Raw genomic sequence first — 20,296 nt, 5'->3', positions numbered from 1 at the left:
CACAGTATATATATATCCTACATATGTAGACAAAAAAGATCAAATTAGTGGACATAGTTCATACATCACACCATAGAAACCCGGCTAGAGATAACCTAAAAACATAGACATCCTAACTATCTAAAACACCACATATCAGGGATGATGCTGCACCCTACAAAAACGAGGCAAATGGAATTTTATCATTCAGGCCAAATGGCACCTGAGTGTTCAATTTCACAATCCACTTGCTTTCAACCTGCTCCAACCGTTTAAACAAATCACCGCCACGCGCACCAAGGGAGACCCTATCTATCCCCCTGAATTTTAAGTCCTGCCAACAGTTATTGTGTTTCTGACGGAAATGCTTTGCAATAGGTTTTAATTTTACAAGTTTATCACTTTCTCCATCCGCAATTTTGGCAGCTGCCCGAATATCTTTCTGGTGTTCCTGTATGCGAACCCGAAATTCACGAGTCGTCATACCAATATATATCAGGCCACATGGACATGTGGCGTGATATATAATCCCTGTGACACTACAATTGATGAAATTAACAATATTGTAGCTCATTTTACCTGAGGAGTCTTCAAAGGTCTTAGTCTTAGTGATTGCTCTACATGTGGTACAATGACCACATGGTACGCAACCCCATTTGGGTCCTTTGGATTCAAAGATGAATCCAGATTTAGATGGTATATAATGGCTCCTCACCAGAATATCCCTGAGATTCCTGCTGCGTTCGGCCACAAATTGGGGAGTAGAAGTAATTATTTTCCCCAAGTCCACATCCGATTTAAGGATGGGCCAAAATCTTTTAAAGATTTCTCTCATATTGTACCATTGAGTATTGTAGTTGGTTATCATACGTGTGACAGGAGTTTCTGGGTTGACCCGAGCCTTGGGAGTGGCAGTTCAGGCCACTAGGTGGCAGCACTAAACTGTGATATAGTGATTTCTATACAGAATAATGGAGCAATTTCCAGTATTCTGTGTAAGTTGCATTATGATGATTGCAAGTTGTGGTCCACTTGGGGACCTAAGAAAAAGTAAAAATAAAATAAAAAGTTTTGTAAAAAATAAAAAATAAAAAAAATTAAAATCACCCCCCTTTCCCCAAAATAAAAATGAATAAACAAAAAAATAACATCATGGAAAATGCTCGTACTATTAAAATATAAAAAGTTAGCCCATATGATAAATGGCGTAACAGAAAAAAATAAAAATGGACGATTTGCTGTTTTTTCATCACTTTATCTCCCAAGAAAATGGAATAAAAAGTTATCAAAAAGTCATACACACGAAAAACGACATATTGACTTTCAAAAAATGAGCCCCCACACATATCAGTAGACATAACCATAAAAAATGATGGGAGTAAGAGTATAGTAATGAAAAAAAAAAAATATTCCCAAAGTTATATATATTTTTTCAGTATTAAAATGCAAGAAAAACTATACATTTGTGGTATCTCTGGATTTGTGATGACCTGGAGATTGAAGAGCCCAAGTCAGTTTGACCACATAATGAACGCTGTAAAAAAAACAAAAAAGCTAAAAAGCACGTGAAACTGTGGGGGAATTGTGTTTTTTTTTTTTCCATTTCCACCCCATTTGGAATTTTTCCCCGCTTCCTATGTAAAACAAAAAATGGTAACAAAAAAATTGTAGCATTAGAAAGTTCAACTTGTCCTGCAAAAAAAAAGGCCCTCATATGGCTATGTGAACGGAAAAATAAAAAAAAGTTATGGCTCTGGCAAGGCAGGGAGCAAAAAATTAAAACGCAAAAACAGACAATTGCCACATCAGGAAAGGGTTACAGAGCATGTGACCAGTGACGTCACAAACCTCCTTCTAACAAATCCTTTCTTGCTTCTACCTTAGCGCAGCAGTGTAGTAAGAAGTAGGAGGCTGCACTAGTAGGTTTGCATCCTGATGTTTTCAGCACTGACTAAAGCTAGGCTTGCTGTAGCGAGCTGGCCTATAGAGGTCCTGAGCAGGAGTGCTGTTAGGGTTGACACCTTTCCCAACAAAAAATACTAAGTTTACACAAGTTATAAAGGTTGGCGTGGCTTAATATGGGTCAGATTTTACGTTTTGCTCCTTTTTTTTTTTTCCAATAAAATCAAACTTTTCACAGCCATCTACATTCAAGGCAAGAACATTAATCACTGTGCTATAGAGCTCAATTTTTAACTGTTGCTGAAGCAGGGGGCCCTCAGAGGACACAGGCCCTGGGAAGTTGACCAATTCCCCCCGTCTCCCCCCTGAACGCCCGCCCTGCTCACCCTCCCTGGTCTTCCTTTCTGGGGCAGGAGAAAACAGGGGAGCATGATTTCTGCAGAGACCGCCGGACCCGTAGAGGAGTTGCAGCACAGGAGAGATAAGAGAAGATTTTTTTTATTTTAAGGTCTGATGGGAGTCTAGTATGGGGGTCTGACATGGAGGGCTGATATGAGGTCTGATGAAGGTATGATGGGGGTCTGATGAGGGTTTGATAAAAAGGTCTCATATGATGTCCTAATATGGGGGTCTTATGTGATGTCCTGATATGTTGGTCTGATGTAATGTCCTGATATGGGGGTCTGATGTAATGTCCTGATATGGGGGTCTGATGTGATGTCCTGTTATGGGGGTCTGATGTAATATCCTGGGGGTCTGATGTAATATCCTGGGGGTCTGATCTGAATATTTGATATAGCAGTTTGATCTGAGGCTCTGATGTGGGGGTCTGATCTGAGAATTTTTTTTCTTATTTTCCTCCTCTAAAACCTAGTGCGTCTTATTAACAGGTGTGTTTTATAAACTGAAAAATACAGTTAATCTTTTCCAACTATTGCGAGTGGTGCATGCAATGATTTGCAACAGTTTTTGGCAAGGTTTATGCCAAAAACTGGTGCAAATAAAATGATAATTAAGCTTTCTCTTTACTAAATCTCTAGTTTATAGGCCTTTGGGTTTGGTGAAGATATTCACCATTGTTTCTGCACCCAAAAATCTACTGCACTACAGTTAAAGCAAATAAATAGGATTTTATTTCTGTATCCAATGGCTATAAGAAATAGCAGGTCCGCTAAGAGTCTTCATGTAGCTGCAGAGGAATTTCAAGTGGTCTTCCAACTAGGGATGATAAATTGATTACAGGGTGGGCCATTTATATGGATACACCTTATTAAAATGGGAATGGTTGGTGATATTAACTTCCTGTTTGTGGCACATTACTATATGTGAGGGGGGAAACTTTTCAAGATGGGTGGTGACCATGGCGGCCATTTTGAAGTCTCCATTTTTAATCCAACTTTTGTTTTTTCAATAGGAAGAGGGTCATGTGACACATCAAACTTATTGGGAATTTCACAAGAAAAACAATGGTGTGCTTGGTTTTAACGTAACTTTAATATTTCAAGTTTCTCTTTGTTTACAGCCATTGACATGTCGCTGAGGTTAACACGTGAGGAGCGGATAGAAATTGTGTTGATGTCTGGTGAACGCAGTAACCGGGTCATTGCAGCAGATTTCAATGCAAGACACCCTACGAGACCACCCATCTCCCATGCTACAGTTATCAAACTGCTTGCTAAGTTTCGTGAAACTGGTTTAGTGTTGGATTTGCCAAAATGTGGACGCATGAAATCTGTCTCTAATGAAGAAACATCAGTGGCTGTCCTAGCTTCATTCAGCAAGAGCCCACAGCGTAGCACTCGCCGCATGTCACTGGAGAGTGGCATTAGTCGAACATCCCTTCGGCGGATATTAGCTACTCACAAATGGCACCCTTACAAACTCCATCCATCTATCCAACTTACACATTGGATAGATCCCTCCAAGACTGTTGGAACAAAAAAATTGATGGTATGGTGTGGTATATGGGGTACAAAGACATCAATGGCAACCTCAAGGCCACTGGATATGCGAAATTGCTACATGAATATGTGTTTCCCTCTTTATGCACTGAAGCTGGCATGTTCCCTGAGTTTTTCCAGCAAGATGGTGCACCACCACATTATGGGTGTCAGGTCCGAGCATTCCTAGATGAACAATTTCCTGGAAAGTGGATTGGTCATCGTGGGCCAGTTGAATGGCCCCCAAGGTCTCCCGATCTGACCCCTTAGACTTTTATCTTTGGGGTCATCTGAAGGCAATTGTCTATGCTGTGAAGATACGAGATGTGCAGCACCTGAAACTACGGATACTGGAAGCCTGTGCTAGCATTTCTCCTGCGGTGTTGCTATCAGTGTGTGAAGAGTGGGAGAAGAGGGTTGCATTGACAATCCAACACAATGGGCAGCACATTGAACACATTTTATAAGTGGTCAGAAACTTGTAAATAACTCATGAAAGAAAAAAAGTTATGTTAAAACCAAGCATACCATTGTTTTTCTTGTGAAATTCACAATAAGTTTGATGTGTCACATGACCCTCTTCCTGTTGAAAAAACAAAAGTTGGATTCAAAATGGCCGACTTCAAAATGGCCACCATGGTCACCACCCATCTTGAAAAGTTTCCCCCCTCACATATACTAATGTGCCACAAACAGGAAGTTAATATCACCAACCATTCCCATTTTATTAAGGTGTATCCATATAAATGGCCCACCCTGTTATACGAATCTAGTGATCTCATCAACCCTAATTCTTTAGCTGTGAGGGGTTCTCCCTTCTGGTGAAGGACTTCCCACTTCATCTTTATTGACAAGGTTGGAATGCTCACCCAGCCCTGACAATCTTCCACCTGCACTGCTTCTCCAAGTATCGGTGAAAGCACAGGACCTTTGCTCCCAGGGAAGCCACTGTGTATTTGCCGCTACACTTCCAGGTAGAAGTGCATGAACAGTCGCTGCTCCTGAAGCGGAAGCAGAGCCATTGGGCTTGTGCCGCTTCTCAGAGCAGTGGTGCAGGTGCAGGTCAGTTCATATATTTCTTTTGAAAGTGACTAACCCCTTTGATATGATGGAAAGATCATTTGAAGTTATATCAGATACAGCTCGATGTTTTTCACAATGCTCTGTGAACTCATGCAGGCAATATTAACATTTTGGGACTTGTCCTTAGAGATAATTTGAAGATCAGAGATAATTACCATTATAATAGACCAGCTGGATATGTAACTGTAGAAAGTCTCTGTATAAGATTCTCGTTCTTACGATTTCATTCCATGCACATACTTGAGGAAATGCAGGAATTAATATTGTTGGATCATAAATTTATATTTACTGCTTTGTTATAAGGTAATTTCACTGTTTATTGCTATCAACAAAAGGCATCTCCATCTGCTACAAGACAGAGATTACATCCATGAGAGCTCAGCAATACAGGCTCCGACACACAGAATGTTACAGTAGGGTTTTGGCTATCATTTGAAGTTAGGACCTTCATATCCATTTGAAGTATCTGACATACTGTACATTGAAGCATAAATCACTAGTTTAAACCTTTTTATCAGATTGCTCAGTTATTAGTTCCTTTCAGCTGAGATCAATTACCCAAATGATTAAATATTCTGGATTACTGGAAAAATAAAAAAATGTATATATCGGTAATTCCTATTGGTGATAAATGGGGAAAACAAAATAGGCGACTACATTTACTGCTCATGGAAATTCTTCTTTTTTATCAGTTTAGTGATGGAAGTACGGTAAGTGTTAGATTAAATACATTTCAAAAGCAATTATGTTATAGCATAATTTTTCTTTCTTTTTATTGTAGGTTAGTACGCTTGACTGGGCACGAGCTGAGAAAATGTATAACCTCTGTGAGGTTCTGTTTAAAGTTAGCAAGGTAGGTGTCCCTACATATAATCTAAATGCATTGTTAGCTGTTAATTTAAAAATATATTCATTGAATTGTGAAGCAAAATGAAATGCATTGTTAATTTAAAGGGGTTTTCCACAATCAACATTTAGCACCTAACCACTGGAGAGGTGATAAATGTCTGTTTGCTGGTGGGTCCACCGCTTGGACCCCAAGCGATCACTAGAATGGTGAGTTCCCTATTGCTCCCAACTTCAAGACTATAGTGAGAAGGCATTGGAATGGTGGTAGTCAAGTGTGTGTTGTGGTGCTGCTTCTGTCAATGTCTATGGAGATGGCAAAAAACTGTACTGGGAACTTACAGCTCAGTTGAATTAGTAAGGTATTGCTTTCAATTTATTTTTAATTCCCTAACAGTTTTGCCTGAGCTGTGCTAGAAATTTGAGAAAAGGGCCTAACAGTTTAATCCGAGCAGAGCAAAGGCAGCTAGACATGTGAGCCCGGTCTTGTTTGAACGTATTAGCTCCTCTACAACAGGAGATATAGCCTTTAGAAATCAGTTCGGGAGTGATAGCAGCTGAAAGCAAGTTTCAGCAGTTTTTATTCTCAACTCGATTTCTAAAGCCTACATCTAGCTGCTAATGTTTCCATCCTGGTCCTGTTCAAAAGCTTATATTGCCTGCTTTCAAGCAGGATACATCTCTAGTTGCTACACAGCCTGAGATATAAAAGGTTAAATGAGCCCTCCCACTTCAGCTGGCTGTAAGCTCAGCCAATCTAGAGAAGGAGAAGGGGGTGGCAGTGGGGGAGCTTACAGGCTGCATGGAGGAGATAAAAAAAAATCCCCTCTCATGACCCTAGGAGAAGTAATATGGATTTATGTGCATGTTATTTATCCCCTCACCCCTCTGTGTGAAATTATACCATTTATTAAGGCCATGACCCAGATGCTTACCAGGATCCGGATCATGATGTCAAATAAGTTACACCAAACACTTGTACCCCACACACAAACCTCAAAAAAGTGTCAATTTTATGCTGTTCCTCCTGTCCATATCCTGTCCCTACCAGACAATATGCAGACCATTTCTCTAACGATACCCGTTACAAGATACAGTATTAGTAATAATGATTATCACTAGAGAGGAATCTAATACAGAAAAAAAATGGTTCTGGGTCTTGGAATGCAACAACATAAGAACAGACTATTTTAGAAAAAAACACTTAACATAATAAAAACTATATACGGTACATTTGGCAACATCATAATCGTATTAACCCACAGAATACCGTTATCATATTACTTATACCATACAGTGAACGACATAAAAAATAAATCCCACAAAATAATGTAAATTTTTTTTTTTAACTTCCCACCTAAAAATAATAAAAGTTATTTAATACACAGTATGTACCCCAAACTACAATTTGCCCAGTAAAAATCAAGGTCTCATACAGCTAAATTTTAAAAGTTATGACCACTGGAACACAGAGAGCTAAAATTAGTTATGTCACTAAGGTTTAAAATAAATTTCAGTACCAGAGTTGTGCGGCAAATATATTTACTTAAGACATAAAGGCAAAATCTAGATGGGGATGGAGCCTGGCACTAGAGCCGCATGCACGCTGCTGAGTGAGCTCTGCTGAGGATCGATCGGGAGCAGACAAATTAGCCCTTATAACTGAGCCAACACGGGGAAACTCACTAAGGACAAGTCCAAGGACACCCCTGGTATCAGGACATAGGCGACAGGACAAGGGGATCTGGACCATTTTGTTAAGAAGACCAGCGCACAGCAACTGATAATGTCAGACAAGATGGCGCCGAGTGCTGAGTCAGTGTAGCAGCAAGAAGCCTCATATTCAGAGGACGAAGAGGGCAGCGAGGTGGCAGCTCCTAATAGTCTGCAGGGCATTTATGCGCCAGTTACTGTCTGAGGCCCTAGACCCACTAGTCTAAGAATGAAAGGACTTTAAGCAAGATCTAAAGCAGTTGGGAGACCGTGTGGATGGGGTGAAAGGCGTGCAGACGGCCATAGTGGACTTTGATACAGCCGTCTCTAACAATATGGATCACGCTCAGGCACATCTAAATTACCTCTATAACCAGCTAGAGGACCAGGATAATTGGGGAAGAAGGAATAACCCGAGATTAAGAGGTTTCCCAAAGTCCATACATGCGGACGCCATTATGCCACTCCTGATCGATTTCTTTAAAGACCTTTTGGGAGATGATGGCCTTACAGACCTCACTTTGAAAAGGGTCCACAGGGCATTGCGCCCCCCACCGGGACCCTTGGAGCCCCCGAGAGACATTATATGTAAGTTGACCAACTTTCAAACCAAGGAAGAAATCCTAAAAGCTGCAAGATCTGGTCCACATATTGCTTATGCAGGCACCACCATTTTAATTTATCAAGATCTCTCCCCGCTGACCTTAAAGAAAAGACGAGCATTGAAGCCGCTTCCGAATGTCCTGCGGGAGTGTAAGATAACATACAGATGGTTATATCCTTTTGGACTGCTTGTTAACTCTTCTGAAAAGAAAATGGTGATTCGTGCATACGCAGATCTTAAAAGAATATATGAACAGTTGGATATTGCGGAGCTCCAGATAGCCGATTGGACAACCGGTTCAAGCGTTAACGCTGCTTCTAACACCTACCACGGATCACCCCCTGGACTCCGGCGGGAATGGGTCGACCGCAAAGACAGAAGAGGAAATCAGGAAAACTCACCCCATGCAGAATCACATTAGATAATGACTGAGATAATCTCTAAACTTTTATTTCACTTCTCTACACAGTCCTGAGGTTTACACTCACGGTGAGACAAATAGGCTCCTTTTGACCTACTAGCGTCTTAACGGTTTAAATACATCTCTTAGCAGCTCCTAGTCTCTTCCTCTCACTCTATCTTTCTTTCCCTCTCTTGGGAAGATCTCTATCCTTTCACTTTTCGGGGTCCCTTCCCCTTTCTACTGTTCATATATGGCCTATGTAACACTAGCTGCCTGCTCCCCCCTATATGATCCTCTAGATGGCATCCTACGCCAACATACCGTATTTTCTTACCCCATAAGACACCGTTTTTTTCCCCCCAAAGTCTTATGGGGCAAATACTAATGAAGCGCTTCGATTTTGGAAGCGCTTCATTGGTACCGGAGGTGCAGGGCTGCGTACCATGTGACCTCACTGTGCGCAGCCTTCATAGCTGACAGCTGAGAACCAGGAAGAAGAGAGAGAGCGCTGGTGGTGAGGAGCGGCGGCGTACAGAAGCAGGAGAGGTACGTTTTTTGTTGTTTTTTTGCGCTGATGGCTGACATGGGGGGGGCATGATGACTGACATAGGGGCATGATGGCTGACATGCGGGCATAATGGTTGACATGCGGGCATGATGGCTGACAATGGGGGCATGATGGCTGACAATGGGGGCATGATGGCTGACAATGGGGGGCTAATGGCTGACATGGGGGGCATGATGGCTGACATGGGGGGCATGATGGCTGACATGGGGGACATGATGGCTGACATGGGGGGCATGATGGCTGACATGGGGGGCTGATCTTAGGTCCGATTAACATTGGGGGTCTTATTGGGGCTGTGAGCTGAACAATCATCACTGTCCAAATCTGCTCTAAGAGATATTCAAAACAATATTGCCAAAACAGGTTTGGTGGACAGTTGGCGCACTCTTCATCCTAGTGAGAAAGATTTTTCATATTATTTCCCGGCACGCGCTTCATATCAAAGGTTAGATTATATATTGGTGTCTTCCTCGCTACTGCCTTATTGTACAGATGTGTCTATTGGATCTATTATTCTTTCAGATCATGCACCAGTCTATATACAATTTAATCTAAAAGGTATCCCCAAGAAAGAGATGATCTGGAGGCTTAATAAAACACTTTTGCATAACCTGGAAAAAGTTAAATGGATTGTGGGATATTTAGAGGAGTACTTTACTCTTAATGACACTGAGGAGAGCTCTCCAAGTGTAATATGGGAAGCACATAAGGCAGTAGTGAGGGGCCATTTTATCTCCTTAAGCTCACACTTGAAAAAATGTAGAGAAGCAGAAATTCTCAAACTACTAGCTCAAATCCATACATTGGAATCTATACATAAAAAACTGCTTACTCCGCAAATGCTATATGATTTAGACCTCTACAGATCCCAACTGAAAAATATCCTCAACACGAAATCAGCTAAACTTTATTAGTCAGCTAAATTCCGGTATTATGCACCTGGAGATAAAGCCTCTAAATTTATGCTTTCTCAACTAAAAAATAGGAAGGTCCACTCATACATACACAAAATACAGTCCTCCACTGCCCGTACTCTGTATCACACAGAACCGATAGCTATTATACACATATTTACAACATAAGTTCATCACCATCACCTTATGAGGAAGAAGTGAGATTAACCCAAATACGAAAATGGTTATCCTCCCTTGAGTTACCAAAATTAAAAGTAGACCAAGCCCAGAAACTAGCAACCCCCTTTACATTGGGTGAACTTAAAGAAGCCCTTAAATGCACACCACTCCATAAAAGCCCGGGCCCAGATGGACTGACAATGAAATATTACGACTCATTCCAAAATATTTCATTGCTCAAATTACTCCAGGTGTACAACTCAATTTGGAATAGGAAGTATCTCCATCCACATGTGCTTTCAGCCCAGATAACCATAATCCCTAAAGAGGGCAAAGATCCATCCCAATGCTCTAGCTATAGGCCAATATCATTACTTAATAATGATCTGAAACTTCTAGCTAACATGTTAGCCCTCCGCCTACAACCCCTCCTGCCCAACCTGATTCATATGGAACAGGTGGGATTTGTGGGGGGAAGAGAGGGGAGAATGAACACAAGTAGATTGATTAACATTATCCACTATGCACACTCCACCTCCACACCATTAGTCCTTCTCGGCACAGATGCTGAGAAGGCTTTTGATAGAGTGGACTGGGTATGCATGCCAGAAGCCCTAAAAATATTTTTGTACACCGGACAGCTTTATTAATGCTGTTATGTCTATGTACACTTCGTGCAGAATTATTAGGCAAATGAGTATTTTGACCACATCATCCTCTTTATGCATGTTGTCTTACTCCAAGTTGTATAGGCTCAAAAGCCTACTACCAATTAAGCATATTAGGTGATGTGCATCTCTGTAATGAGAAGGGGTGTGGTCTAATGACATCAACACCCTATATTAGGTGTGCATAATTATTAGGAAAAATGCGTCAAAAGAAGGACTTGACAGGCTCAGAAAAGTCAAAAATAGTGAGATATCTTGCAGAGGGATGCAGCACTCTTAAAATTGCAAAGCTTCTGAAGCGTGATCATCGAACAATCAATCGTTTCATTCAAAATAGTCAACAGGGTCGCAAGAAGCGTGTGGAAAAACCAAGGCGCAAAATAACTGCCCATGAACTGAGAAAAGTCAAGCGTGCAGCTGCCAAGATGCCACTTGCCACCAGTTTGGCCATATTTCAGAGCTGCAACATCACTGGAGTGCCCAAAAGCACAAGGTGTGCAATACTCAGAGACATGGCCAAGGTAAGAAAGGCTGAAAGACGACCACCACTGAACAAGACATACAGGCTGAAACGTCAAGACTTGGCCAAGAAATATCTCAAGACTGATTTTTCTAAGGTTTTATGGACTGATGAAATGAGAGTGAGTCTTGGGCCAGATGGATGGGCCAGTGGCTGGATTGGTAAAGGGCAGAGAGCTCCAGTCCGACTCAGACGCCAGCAAGGTGGAGGTGGAGTACTGGTTTGGGTTGAGGATGGAGTCAAGCTCAACTCCCAGTCCTACTGCCAGTTTCTGGAAGACACCTTCTTCAAGCAGTGGTACAGGAAGAAGTCTGCATCCTTCAAGAAAAACATGATTTTCATGCAGGACAATGCTCCATCACACGCGTCCAAGTACTCCACAGCGTGGCTGGCAAGAAAGGGTATAAAAGAAGAAAATCTAATGACATGGCCTCCTTGTTCACCTGATCTGAACCCCATTGAGAACCTGTGGTCCATCATCAAATGTGAGATTTACAAGGAGGGAAAACAGTACACCTCTCTGAACAGTGTCTGGGAGGCTGTGGTTGCTGCTGCACGCAATGTTGATGGTGAACAGATCAAAACACTGACAGAATCCATGGATGGCAGGCTTTTGAGTGTCCTTGCAAAGAAAGGTGGCTATATTGGTCACTGATTTGTTTTTGTTTTGTTTTTGAATGTCAGAAATGTATATTTGTGAATGTTGAGATGTTATATTGGTTTCACTGGTAAAAAGAGATAATTGAAATGGGTATATATTTGTTTTTTGTTAAGTTGCCTAATAATTATGCACAGTAATAGTCACCTGCACATACAGATATCCCCCTAAAATAGCTAAACCAAAAAAGAAACTAAAAACTACTTCCAAAAATATTCAGCTTTGATATTAATGAGTTTTTGGGGTTCATTGAGAACATGGTTGTTGTTCAATAATACAAACCGGATTCCAAAAAAGTTGTGACACTAAACAAATTGTGAATAAAAACTGAATGCAATGATGTGGAGATGGCAAATGTCAATATTTTATTTGTATTAGAACGTAGGTGACAGATCAAACGTTTAATCCGAGTAAATGTATAATTTTAAAGGAAAAATACGTTGATTCCAATTTTCACGGTGTCAACAAATCCCAAAAAAGTTGGGACAAGTAGCAATAAGAGGCTGGAAAAAGTAAATTTGAGCACAACGAAGAGCTGGAAGACCAATTAACACTAATTAGGTCAATTGGCAACATGATTGTGTATAAAAAAAGCTTCTCAGAGTGGCAGTGTCTCTCAGAAGCCAAGATGGGTAGAGGATCACCAATTCCCACAATGTTGCGCAGAAAGATAGTGGAGCAATATCAGAAAGGTGTTACCCAGCGAAAAATTGCAAAGACTTTGCATCTATCATCATCAACTGTGCATACCATCATCTGAAGATTCTGAGAATCTGGAACAATCTCTGTGTGTAAGGGTCAAGGCCGTAAAACCATACTGGATGCCCGTGATCTCCGGGCCCTTAAACGACACTGCACCACAAACAGGAATGCTACTGTAAAGGAAATCACAGAATGGGCTCAGGAATACTTCCAGAAACCATTGTCAGTGAACACAATCCACCGTGCCATCCGCTGTTGCCAGCTGAAACTCTACAGTGCAAAGAAGAAGCCATTTCTAAGCAAGATCCACAAGCTCAGGCGTTTTCACTGGGCCAGGGATCATTTAAAATGGAGTGTGGCAAAATGGAAGACTGTTCTGTGGTCAGACGAGTCACGATTCAAAGTTCTTTTTGGAAATCTGGGACGCCATGTCATCCGGACCAAAGAGGACGGGGACAACCCAAGTTGTTATCAACGCTCAGTTCAGAAGCCTGCATCTCTGATGGTATGGGGTTGCATGAGTGCGTGTGGCATGGGCAGCTTGCATGTCTGGAAAGGCACCATCAATGCAGAAAAATATATTCAGGTTCTAGAACAACATATGCTCCCATCCAGACGTCATCTTTTTCAGGGAAGACCCTGCATTTTTCAACAAGATAATGCCAGACCACATTCTGCATCAATCACAACATCATGACTGCGTAGGAGAAGGATCCGGGTACTGAAATGGCCAGTCTGCAGTCCAGATCTTTCACCTATAGAGAACATTTGGCACATCATAAAGAGGAAGGTGCAACAAAGAAGGCCCAAGACGATTGAACAGTTAGAGGCCTGTATTAGGCAAGAATGGGAGAGCATTCCTATTTCTAAACTTGAGAAACTGGTCTCCTCGGTCCCCAGATGTCTGTTGAGTGTTGTAAGAAGAAGGGGAGATGCCACACAGTGGTGAAAATGGCCTTGTCCCAACTTTTTGGGGATTTGTTGACACCATGAAATTCTGATTCAACATATTTTTCCCTTAAAATGGTACATTTTCTCAGTTTAAACTTTTGTTCCGTGATTTATGTTCTATTCTGAATAAAATATTAGAAGTTGGCACCTCCACATCATTGCATTCAGTTTTTATTCACGAATTGTATAGTGTCCCAACTTTTTTGGAATCCGGTTTGTAAAATTAATCCTCAAAAATACAACTTGCCTAATAATTCTGCACTCCCTGTATAGCAATCCCAGTGCCAGAGTATTAGTTAATAACACACTATCACCAACTTTTAAAATTAGCAACGGCACTAGACTAGGATGCCCGTTGTCTCCGCTCCTTTTTGTTCTTTCTATAGAATCGCTTCTTCAAGATGTCAGACAGGACCAGAGGATACAGGGGATTAAAATTAAGAATGATACCCACACCCAGGCTTCCATTACAGATGATCTTCTCCTTATAGTTACTAACCCAATGGAGGCATTCCCTGCAATACATGCTATACTAGACAGTTTTGGCACATTTTCCAATTTTAAGGTAAATCTTAATAAGTCTCAAGCACTAAATGTCACCCTTGACCCTCACATACAGAAATTACTAGAAAGCTGCTCACCTTTCACATGGTCAACACGCAGCATAACATTCTTAGGTATTAAAATTACGCCCCACCCATCATTACTATACTCAGAAAATTATAAAAACCTACCACTAACCATAAATAATCTTATCAGAACGTGGGATATACCATTTACCTCATGCTTTGGCCGTAGATCATTGATCAAAACAATAATACTCCCGAAAATACTATACTACTTACAAGTTCTCCCAAGTCCCTTGCCTAGATCCTTTTTCACACAATTGAAAAAGACGCTTGCTCGTTTTCTGTGGAGTGGTGCCAGACCTAGAATATCACATGGACAACTAATTAAACCTCCCAGTGAAGGGGGTATGGGTGTCCCAGACTTTCTCCTTTATTATAGATCTATTCAAGGCCTGAAAGTATTAGAGTGGCTTTGTAACCCTAAGGGGAGACTAGATATATCAAAAGAACAATCTATGACGAATATACCATTACGCTCACTGATATTGATCAAGAAACACAGGTCCGATATCTTGAAAAATATATCCAACCCCATGACAAGAAATACACTCAAGACGTGGTACTCCTGTATGGCAGATATTTCACTGTCAAAACATGTTTCACCTTTGTTACAAGTCAGAGATGTTATGTGGGACTCTTCACCAGATTTCAGAGCAGCACTAAATGAAATTATTAAAGCTAACTCAATCCCTATACGGGATATCATATTTAAGGTACACAACAGTCCTGATATCAATATGGAATGTTCCCACATGACAGATATTACTTCATTTCCAAAGGGCTCACCTTGTACAACTACTCAAATATACTCACATCTCTAATGATGATGGTGCCACCTGTTTTGAACAGATGGTTCAAGGAAACAAAGAACCACGCAAAAAGATATCTAAAATATATTCATCGCTTTTCTTAGAAAGTGGGTTTGGTAGACCTGCCTTTATTAGAAGTTGGGAAAAAGATCTAGAACACACATTCACACGTGAAGAAATTAAAACATTGCTGGCACAAACATCTAAAGTTTCTAGATGTATACGTCTTCAAGACAACTACTACAAAATGTTAATTCGATGGTACTACACCCCTGTGAGATTGCACAACATATTTTCCTCATGCTCACCAACGTGCTGGAGATGCCTAAAAGAAAAGGGCACCTTCTTGCACATCTGGTGGGAGTGCCCAATTATTAAACCTTTTTGGGTACCTGTATGTGACACTCTGTCTAGAATCCACAATAAGGAGTTTCCATTATTGCCAAAACTGTGCTTGCTGGGATTACTTGACCCCTCTCTTGGCCCACAATCGGTCTGTCGTCTTTAACAACATCTGTTAGCAGTGGCAAGAGTAATGATAGCAGCAAACTGGAAGTCAATCAATCCACCATCAATTTCAAATTAGTTAAATAAGTGACCAGGTATATCGCTTGGAGCAAATTGCACACTGTAAGATGAATAACTTTCCATCATTTGAGAAAACTAGGGGAGCATGGAAGTAATATAGAAACCTATATTAACCAGCAAAGGAGAAATAACATACGACAATTGGCCTGTATCCCTGTATATGTCTCAGTCTCAACACCAGTTATTACTTGTTTTTAGTTATTTATTTTATCATGTTCCTTCACACAACAAATGACATAAAAAACCAATAAAATAGGTACAATAGATAGCAGCAGTCCTGTACACCTCAGAGGAGGGTCTCTGAAGTGCAAAAATCATTAGCAGCATATGATACTCCCATAAAATCAATAAAGTCAATAAATCGATAGATATAGAGTAAAATTGATTGCTCCTTGGCAAAGTAAATCAACATAAGGTCATTGGGGACCATAGGTTAGTTGCATCAGAAACTTATATCTTGGTACATACGAATATTCTAAGTATTGGAATCCTTTCGAAAGTTCTTATAGGCTATCTTCAACATTCAAGACTATTTGTATGGATAAATAATTTCGTATAATTGAGAAAAGTTCGCACAAGTTAGCGGCGTCCCACTACTCTTAAAATACAAATGGCGCCCTATATTTCTTAATTAATAGATTCCTTTCGCTGGTTAACTTCTCATATATTATCGAAGACACTCTTGAGTAATATGGTATGCAATATATATTTGTGAGAGATATATTAAAGTGCACTTTGTTTAACTCGAACTCTAACGATTTAGCATCCTCGCTACTTATTTTTCCCACGCTTAGCTAGCACTGCACTCTGACCTTGACTCTTGTTCACTTAGGACCGAAGCTTTTCTTACGTAGGTTGGTCTATGTTCTGGAAGTTGGGAGGTCCTTTTTAATAGTGTTAAAATCGCAAAAAGATCTTAGTGAGAAAAAACAGCAATGTCTCAAGAGCACTGTAGATCTTCTTAATCTTTCATGGGGGATGCAATATCAAATACCTGTATTTGATTTCGTCAATGACCTGATGAGATGTTCGGTTCACATCTCTAACATACTGCAACCTTGTAACCACATTGTGTTTAAAATAAGAGATGATCTCGTCTACTTTATTATATTATTGTATCTCTGTCAATTGTATCACTTTTGTCATTGACATTTCTTTTCCACAATATAAAATATAAAGTCAATATCTACAGTAAAAAAGTGATATTTTAGTGAAGGTTCTTCCACTTTTAATGTGATTATTGGGAAGGGGGGTCAGGTCTCTATGACCTTTTAAAAAAATTACCAAGTCCCATAATGTTAAATAGTTAAACATAATACATAATAGCCTGTAGAAAAAGTTAATACTTTAATAAATATACAGTTTGCACTGTAACTGGCTACTATAATGCTATCATTAATGTGTTCTCATGTGGTCTGTATCTAAAATTTCACTGTTAGGTTTGGCCTGCTGATGAAATCTGGATTCAAGAAAATCTATATTTAAATACCAATCAAAGTAAAGATTTTGAAGATCAGAGACCATATTGTTTTAATGTTTTGGTTGGACATGGCAAGAGCCATTACTTCAGCACGGAGTTGGGAAGTGATTTACCAGTATGGGAGAGGTCCTTTCAAAAAGCAATCTTTATGGAAGTACAAAGAGTAGGGGTAAGTAATACTTTTTCAATGTGTGCTTTCTGAAAATTTTTACAAAATCTCCCCCATAAAAATATTTTTGAGCTTAGTGTAATGTTCATATTGTTTGCTTGTTTGGTTACCCCATTATAAATACATGAACATGCTTAAAAGTCAGTTATTATGAAACATAATTGATTCTAATCTAAAAATATTGGTCCGAATCAAAGATTTCTTTCTTCAACAGAGGTTGAGAGATTATAAAAGGGCTTGCCTTCACTTTCCTTTCAATAAGAAATTTCTAAGAAAATAAATCTTGATGTTATTTTGTCATGCTAAGTTCTATAGAGTGGTAATACAGTATGCATTTCAGATCAGTGAATTTAAGAATATTTGTGTCGGGTCCAATTTGTCCGTCTCTCTTTCTCTCTCTTTCACATCTCCTCGGTAAAATTCTCCTGAACTCAGGAATGTCTTTTCTAACTAATCTGATTTTTATTTTTGAAAAATTTCGGTTGAATCTCTAGTATGTATGATAAAAATGAGTCCCAATATTGGGCATTCTCCCAAAAGGATTGCTAGATGGACTTTAAGAGGATATCTGAAAAGTTTTTAGTCCAAGACACAGTATGGCATCTTTACAATGTAGTAATATAGGCGGTGTAGACCAGTATGTACAAATTAGAGGGCCAAGTCATGAGGAACATGACTCCAGTGGTTCCCACTTAATATAGACCAAGGGGGAATTTATCAACCACTATACATCAGGAAACTAGCTCAAAGTTTGTCGTATGCCATTCTTGTGCAAAATTTGCTAACTTTTTGATGGTTTAAATCCCCAAAAGAGTGGTGCACTGGTGACCATAATGGACATGGCACATTTGTTTATTAGGATCTACGCCAGGAAACTGGTTTAGCCAGTCATGCAATTCTGTACTAATGCATAGATATACTGTAATAGGGCATGTGTATAAGGCTTAATACAAGGTACAGTACAGCAAGTTAAATTGTAATTTGTTTTTGTCTATCACCTGCAGAAAAACTTAAAATCACTAGAAAATAAAACCTCAGCATTACTTTTACTTGTCAGCAGGGATGCACATTGTAATTCTGATATGGTTGACTACACTGAAAAGACATTTTGAGGGATGATGCAATCATTTCAGGCTCCGAATGTGTGGTAGTTGAGCATACTGCATGGAAACTGCATTTGTATCTTGTTCTCCCAAACAATATTGATGCGTTTCTAAAATTAACTAGATTCATGGCTTTATGGGAGTCTACTAATGCCATTGTCAAATTGTAATTGGCGTAGTATCTGATACAGGCCCTTCCACCAAGGAAAATTATTTTTAAAAAAAAGTTTCCACCAAAAGTTTGCACAAATCAATAGTACAGCTAACTATAAGAAACGTTTTAATATATGTTATAAGGGAACAAATCCTCTTTCTCCCTCTTCCAAAATCAATATCCTCTGCTAACTCATGTTTTAAGAGATGAGATGGACTGCCATCTCACTGAAGGATTAATTGTATGCTTCCCATAGAAGTCTTTGGAGAGGGGATGGGGAGGAGGAGGGAGGAAATACAGTGAGACACAGACATGGACATGCTGCCCATACAAGTCTATGTAGAGAGCAGGGGGAAGGAAGTGCAGAGAGACACACGGACATGTTGCTCTTGCAAGCCTATGGAAAGTCAAGGAGTGAAGAGGAGTGAGCTGCTAGATGGAGAAAAGAGCATATTTCCCTGATAAGATATATGAGAAAGTTTCTTATAATCACCCATACTATTGATTTGTGAATGTACAGTGACTGTTTAAGTCAGTGAATGTTAAAGTTTTTAATCTAAATGTTTATTGCCTATTTGGTCATTTACTTTATTACATAACTATTAGATTACAAAGCAACTATCCTTAGAGTAGATTTAACCTATTCACATTCAAACTCTGAACTCCAAACCAAGTATCTGACAAGTTATGAGAACTATTTTATATTTGCATTATTGTATTATGAGTTCATTCCAAGAAAATAACTAACTTTTTAGAATAGAATTTAACCACCTCCCGTCCGCACGTTGACTATAAACATCCGGGAGGTGGTTCTCTATTTCTGAATGGACGTTCCAGAACGTTCATTCAGAAACTGCTGCTGCACGCTAATCGTGCAGCTGCTGATCGGGTTGCCCACTGTCAGTGACAGCAGGGCAACCCAGAGAGAAGGCAGGGACAGTGCCCAGGTGTCCCTGCCTTCTGGATCGCTGCATTCACAGCGCTCACCGCTATGCGTTTCCTGTTCCGGACCGGCGGTCATGTGACCGCCGGGACCGGAGAGTGCAGGAGCTGTGTGAGGTCTTTCACAGACCTCGATCAGCCCTGCACTGAGGCTGTATAGTGCTGTACAGCCTCTCTGGGGGGGGGGGGGGGGGGTGTATTTCTCCTGTAACTGGGGCTACTATGTCAGCCCCAGTTACAGGAGAAATCAACAGTGAAAAAAAAAAAACAGTGAAGTAAATGTCCCCCAGAGGTCTTGTATGACCTTATGGGGGGCGAAAAGTGTAAAAAAAAAGTAAAAAAATAAAGTGTTAAAAAAAAAAATTAAGTTTCACATGTAAAAAAAAATTCCCCAAGTAAGGAATAATTATTATTTTTTAAAAATAGAAAAAATAAAATAAAATAGACATATTTGGTAATGCCGCGTCCGTGACGGTCGGCTCTATAAATATATCACATAATGGACCCATTCCGATAAACACCATAAAAAAATTAATAAATAACAGTTAAAAAAAGCTATTTTTGTCACCTTACTTTACAAAAAGTGCAATACCAAGTGATCAAAAAGGCATATGTCCCACAAAATGGTACCAATAAAACCGTCACCTCATCCCGTAAAAAATGATCTCCTACATAAGAAAATCTCTCAAAAACTATAGCTCTCAGAACATGGAAACATTAAAACATATTTTTTTGGGTTTCAAAAATGCTATTATTGTGTTAAAGTGAAATAAATTAAAAAAGTATACATATTAGATATTGCCGCGTCCGTA

At 39.9% G+C, this 20,296-nt stretch overlaps 1 protein-coding gene across 1 annotated transcript in view; it reads left to right on the top strand.

Moving 5' to 3' along the window:
- SNTG2 (syntrophin gamma 2) overlaps positions 1-20,296 on the top strand; it is a 587,738-nt gene that overhangs the window by 464,436 nt on the left and 103,006 nt on the right. The window contains exons 13-14 of the mRNA XM_040429903.1: positions 5,686-5,757; positions 17,076-17,285. Of these exons, the coding sequence (XP_040285837.1) occupies positions 5,686-5,757; positions 17,076-17,285 (282 nt within the window). The remainder of the gene's footprint in view (positions 1-5,685; positions 5,758-17,075; positions 17,286-20,296) is intronic.

Source organism: Bufo bufo, chromosome 4 (genome assembly GCF_905171765.1).
Source record: "Bufo bufo chromosome 4, aBufBuf1.1, whole genome shotgun sequence".
Taxonomy (NCBI): Eukaryota; Metazoa; Chordata; class Amphibia; order Anura; family Bufonidae; genus Bufo; species Bufo bufo.
Note: the sequence above shows the minus strand (reverse complement) of the source record. Positions and strands in the feature narration are given on the sequence as shown.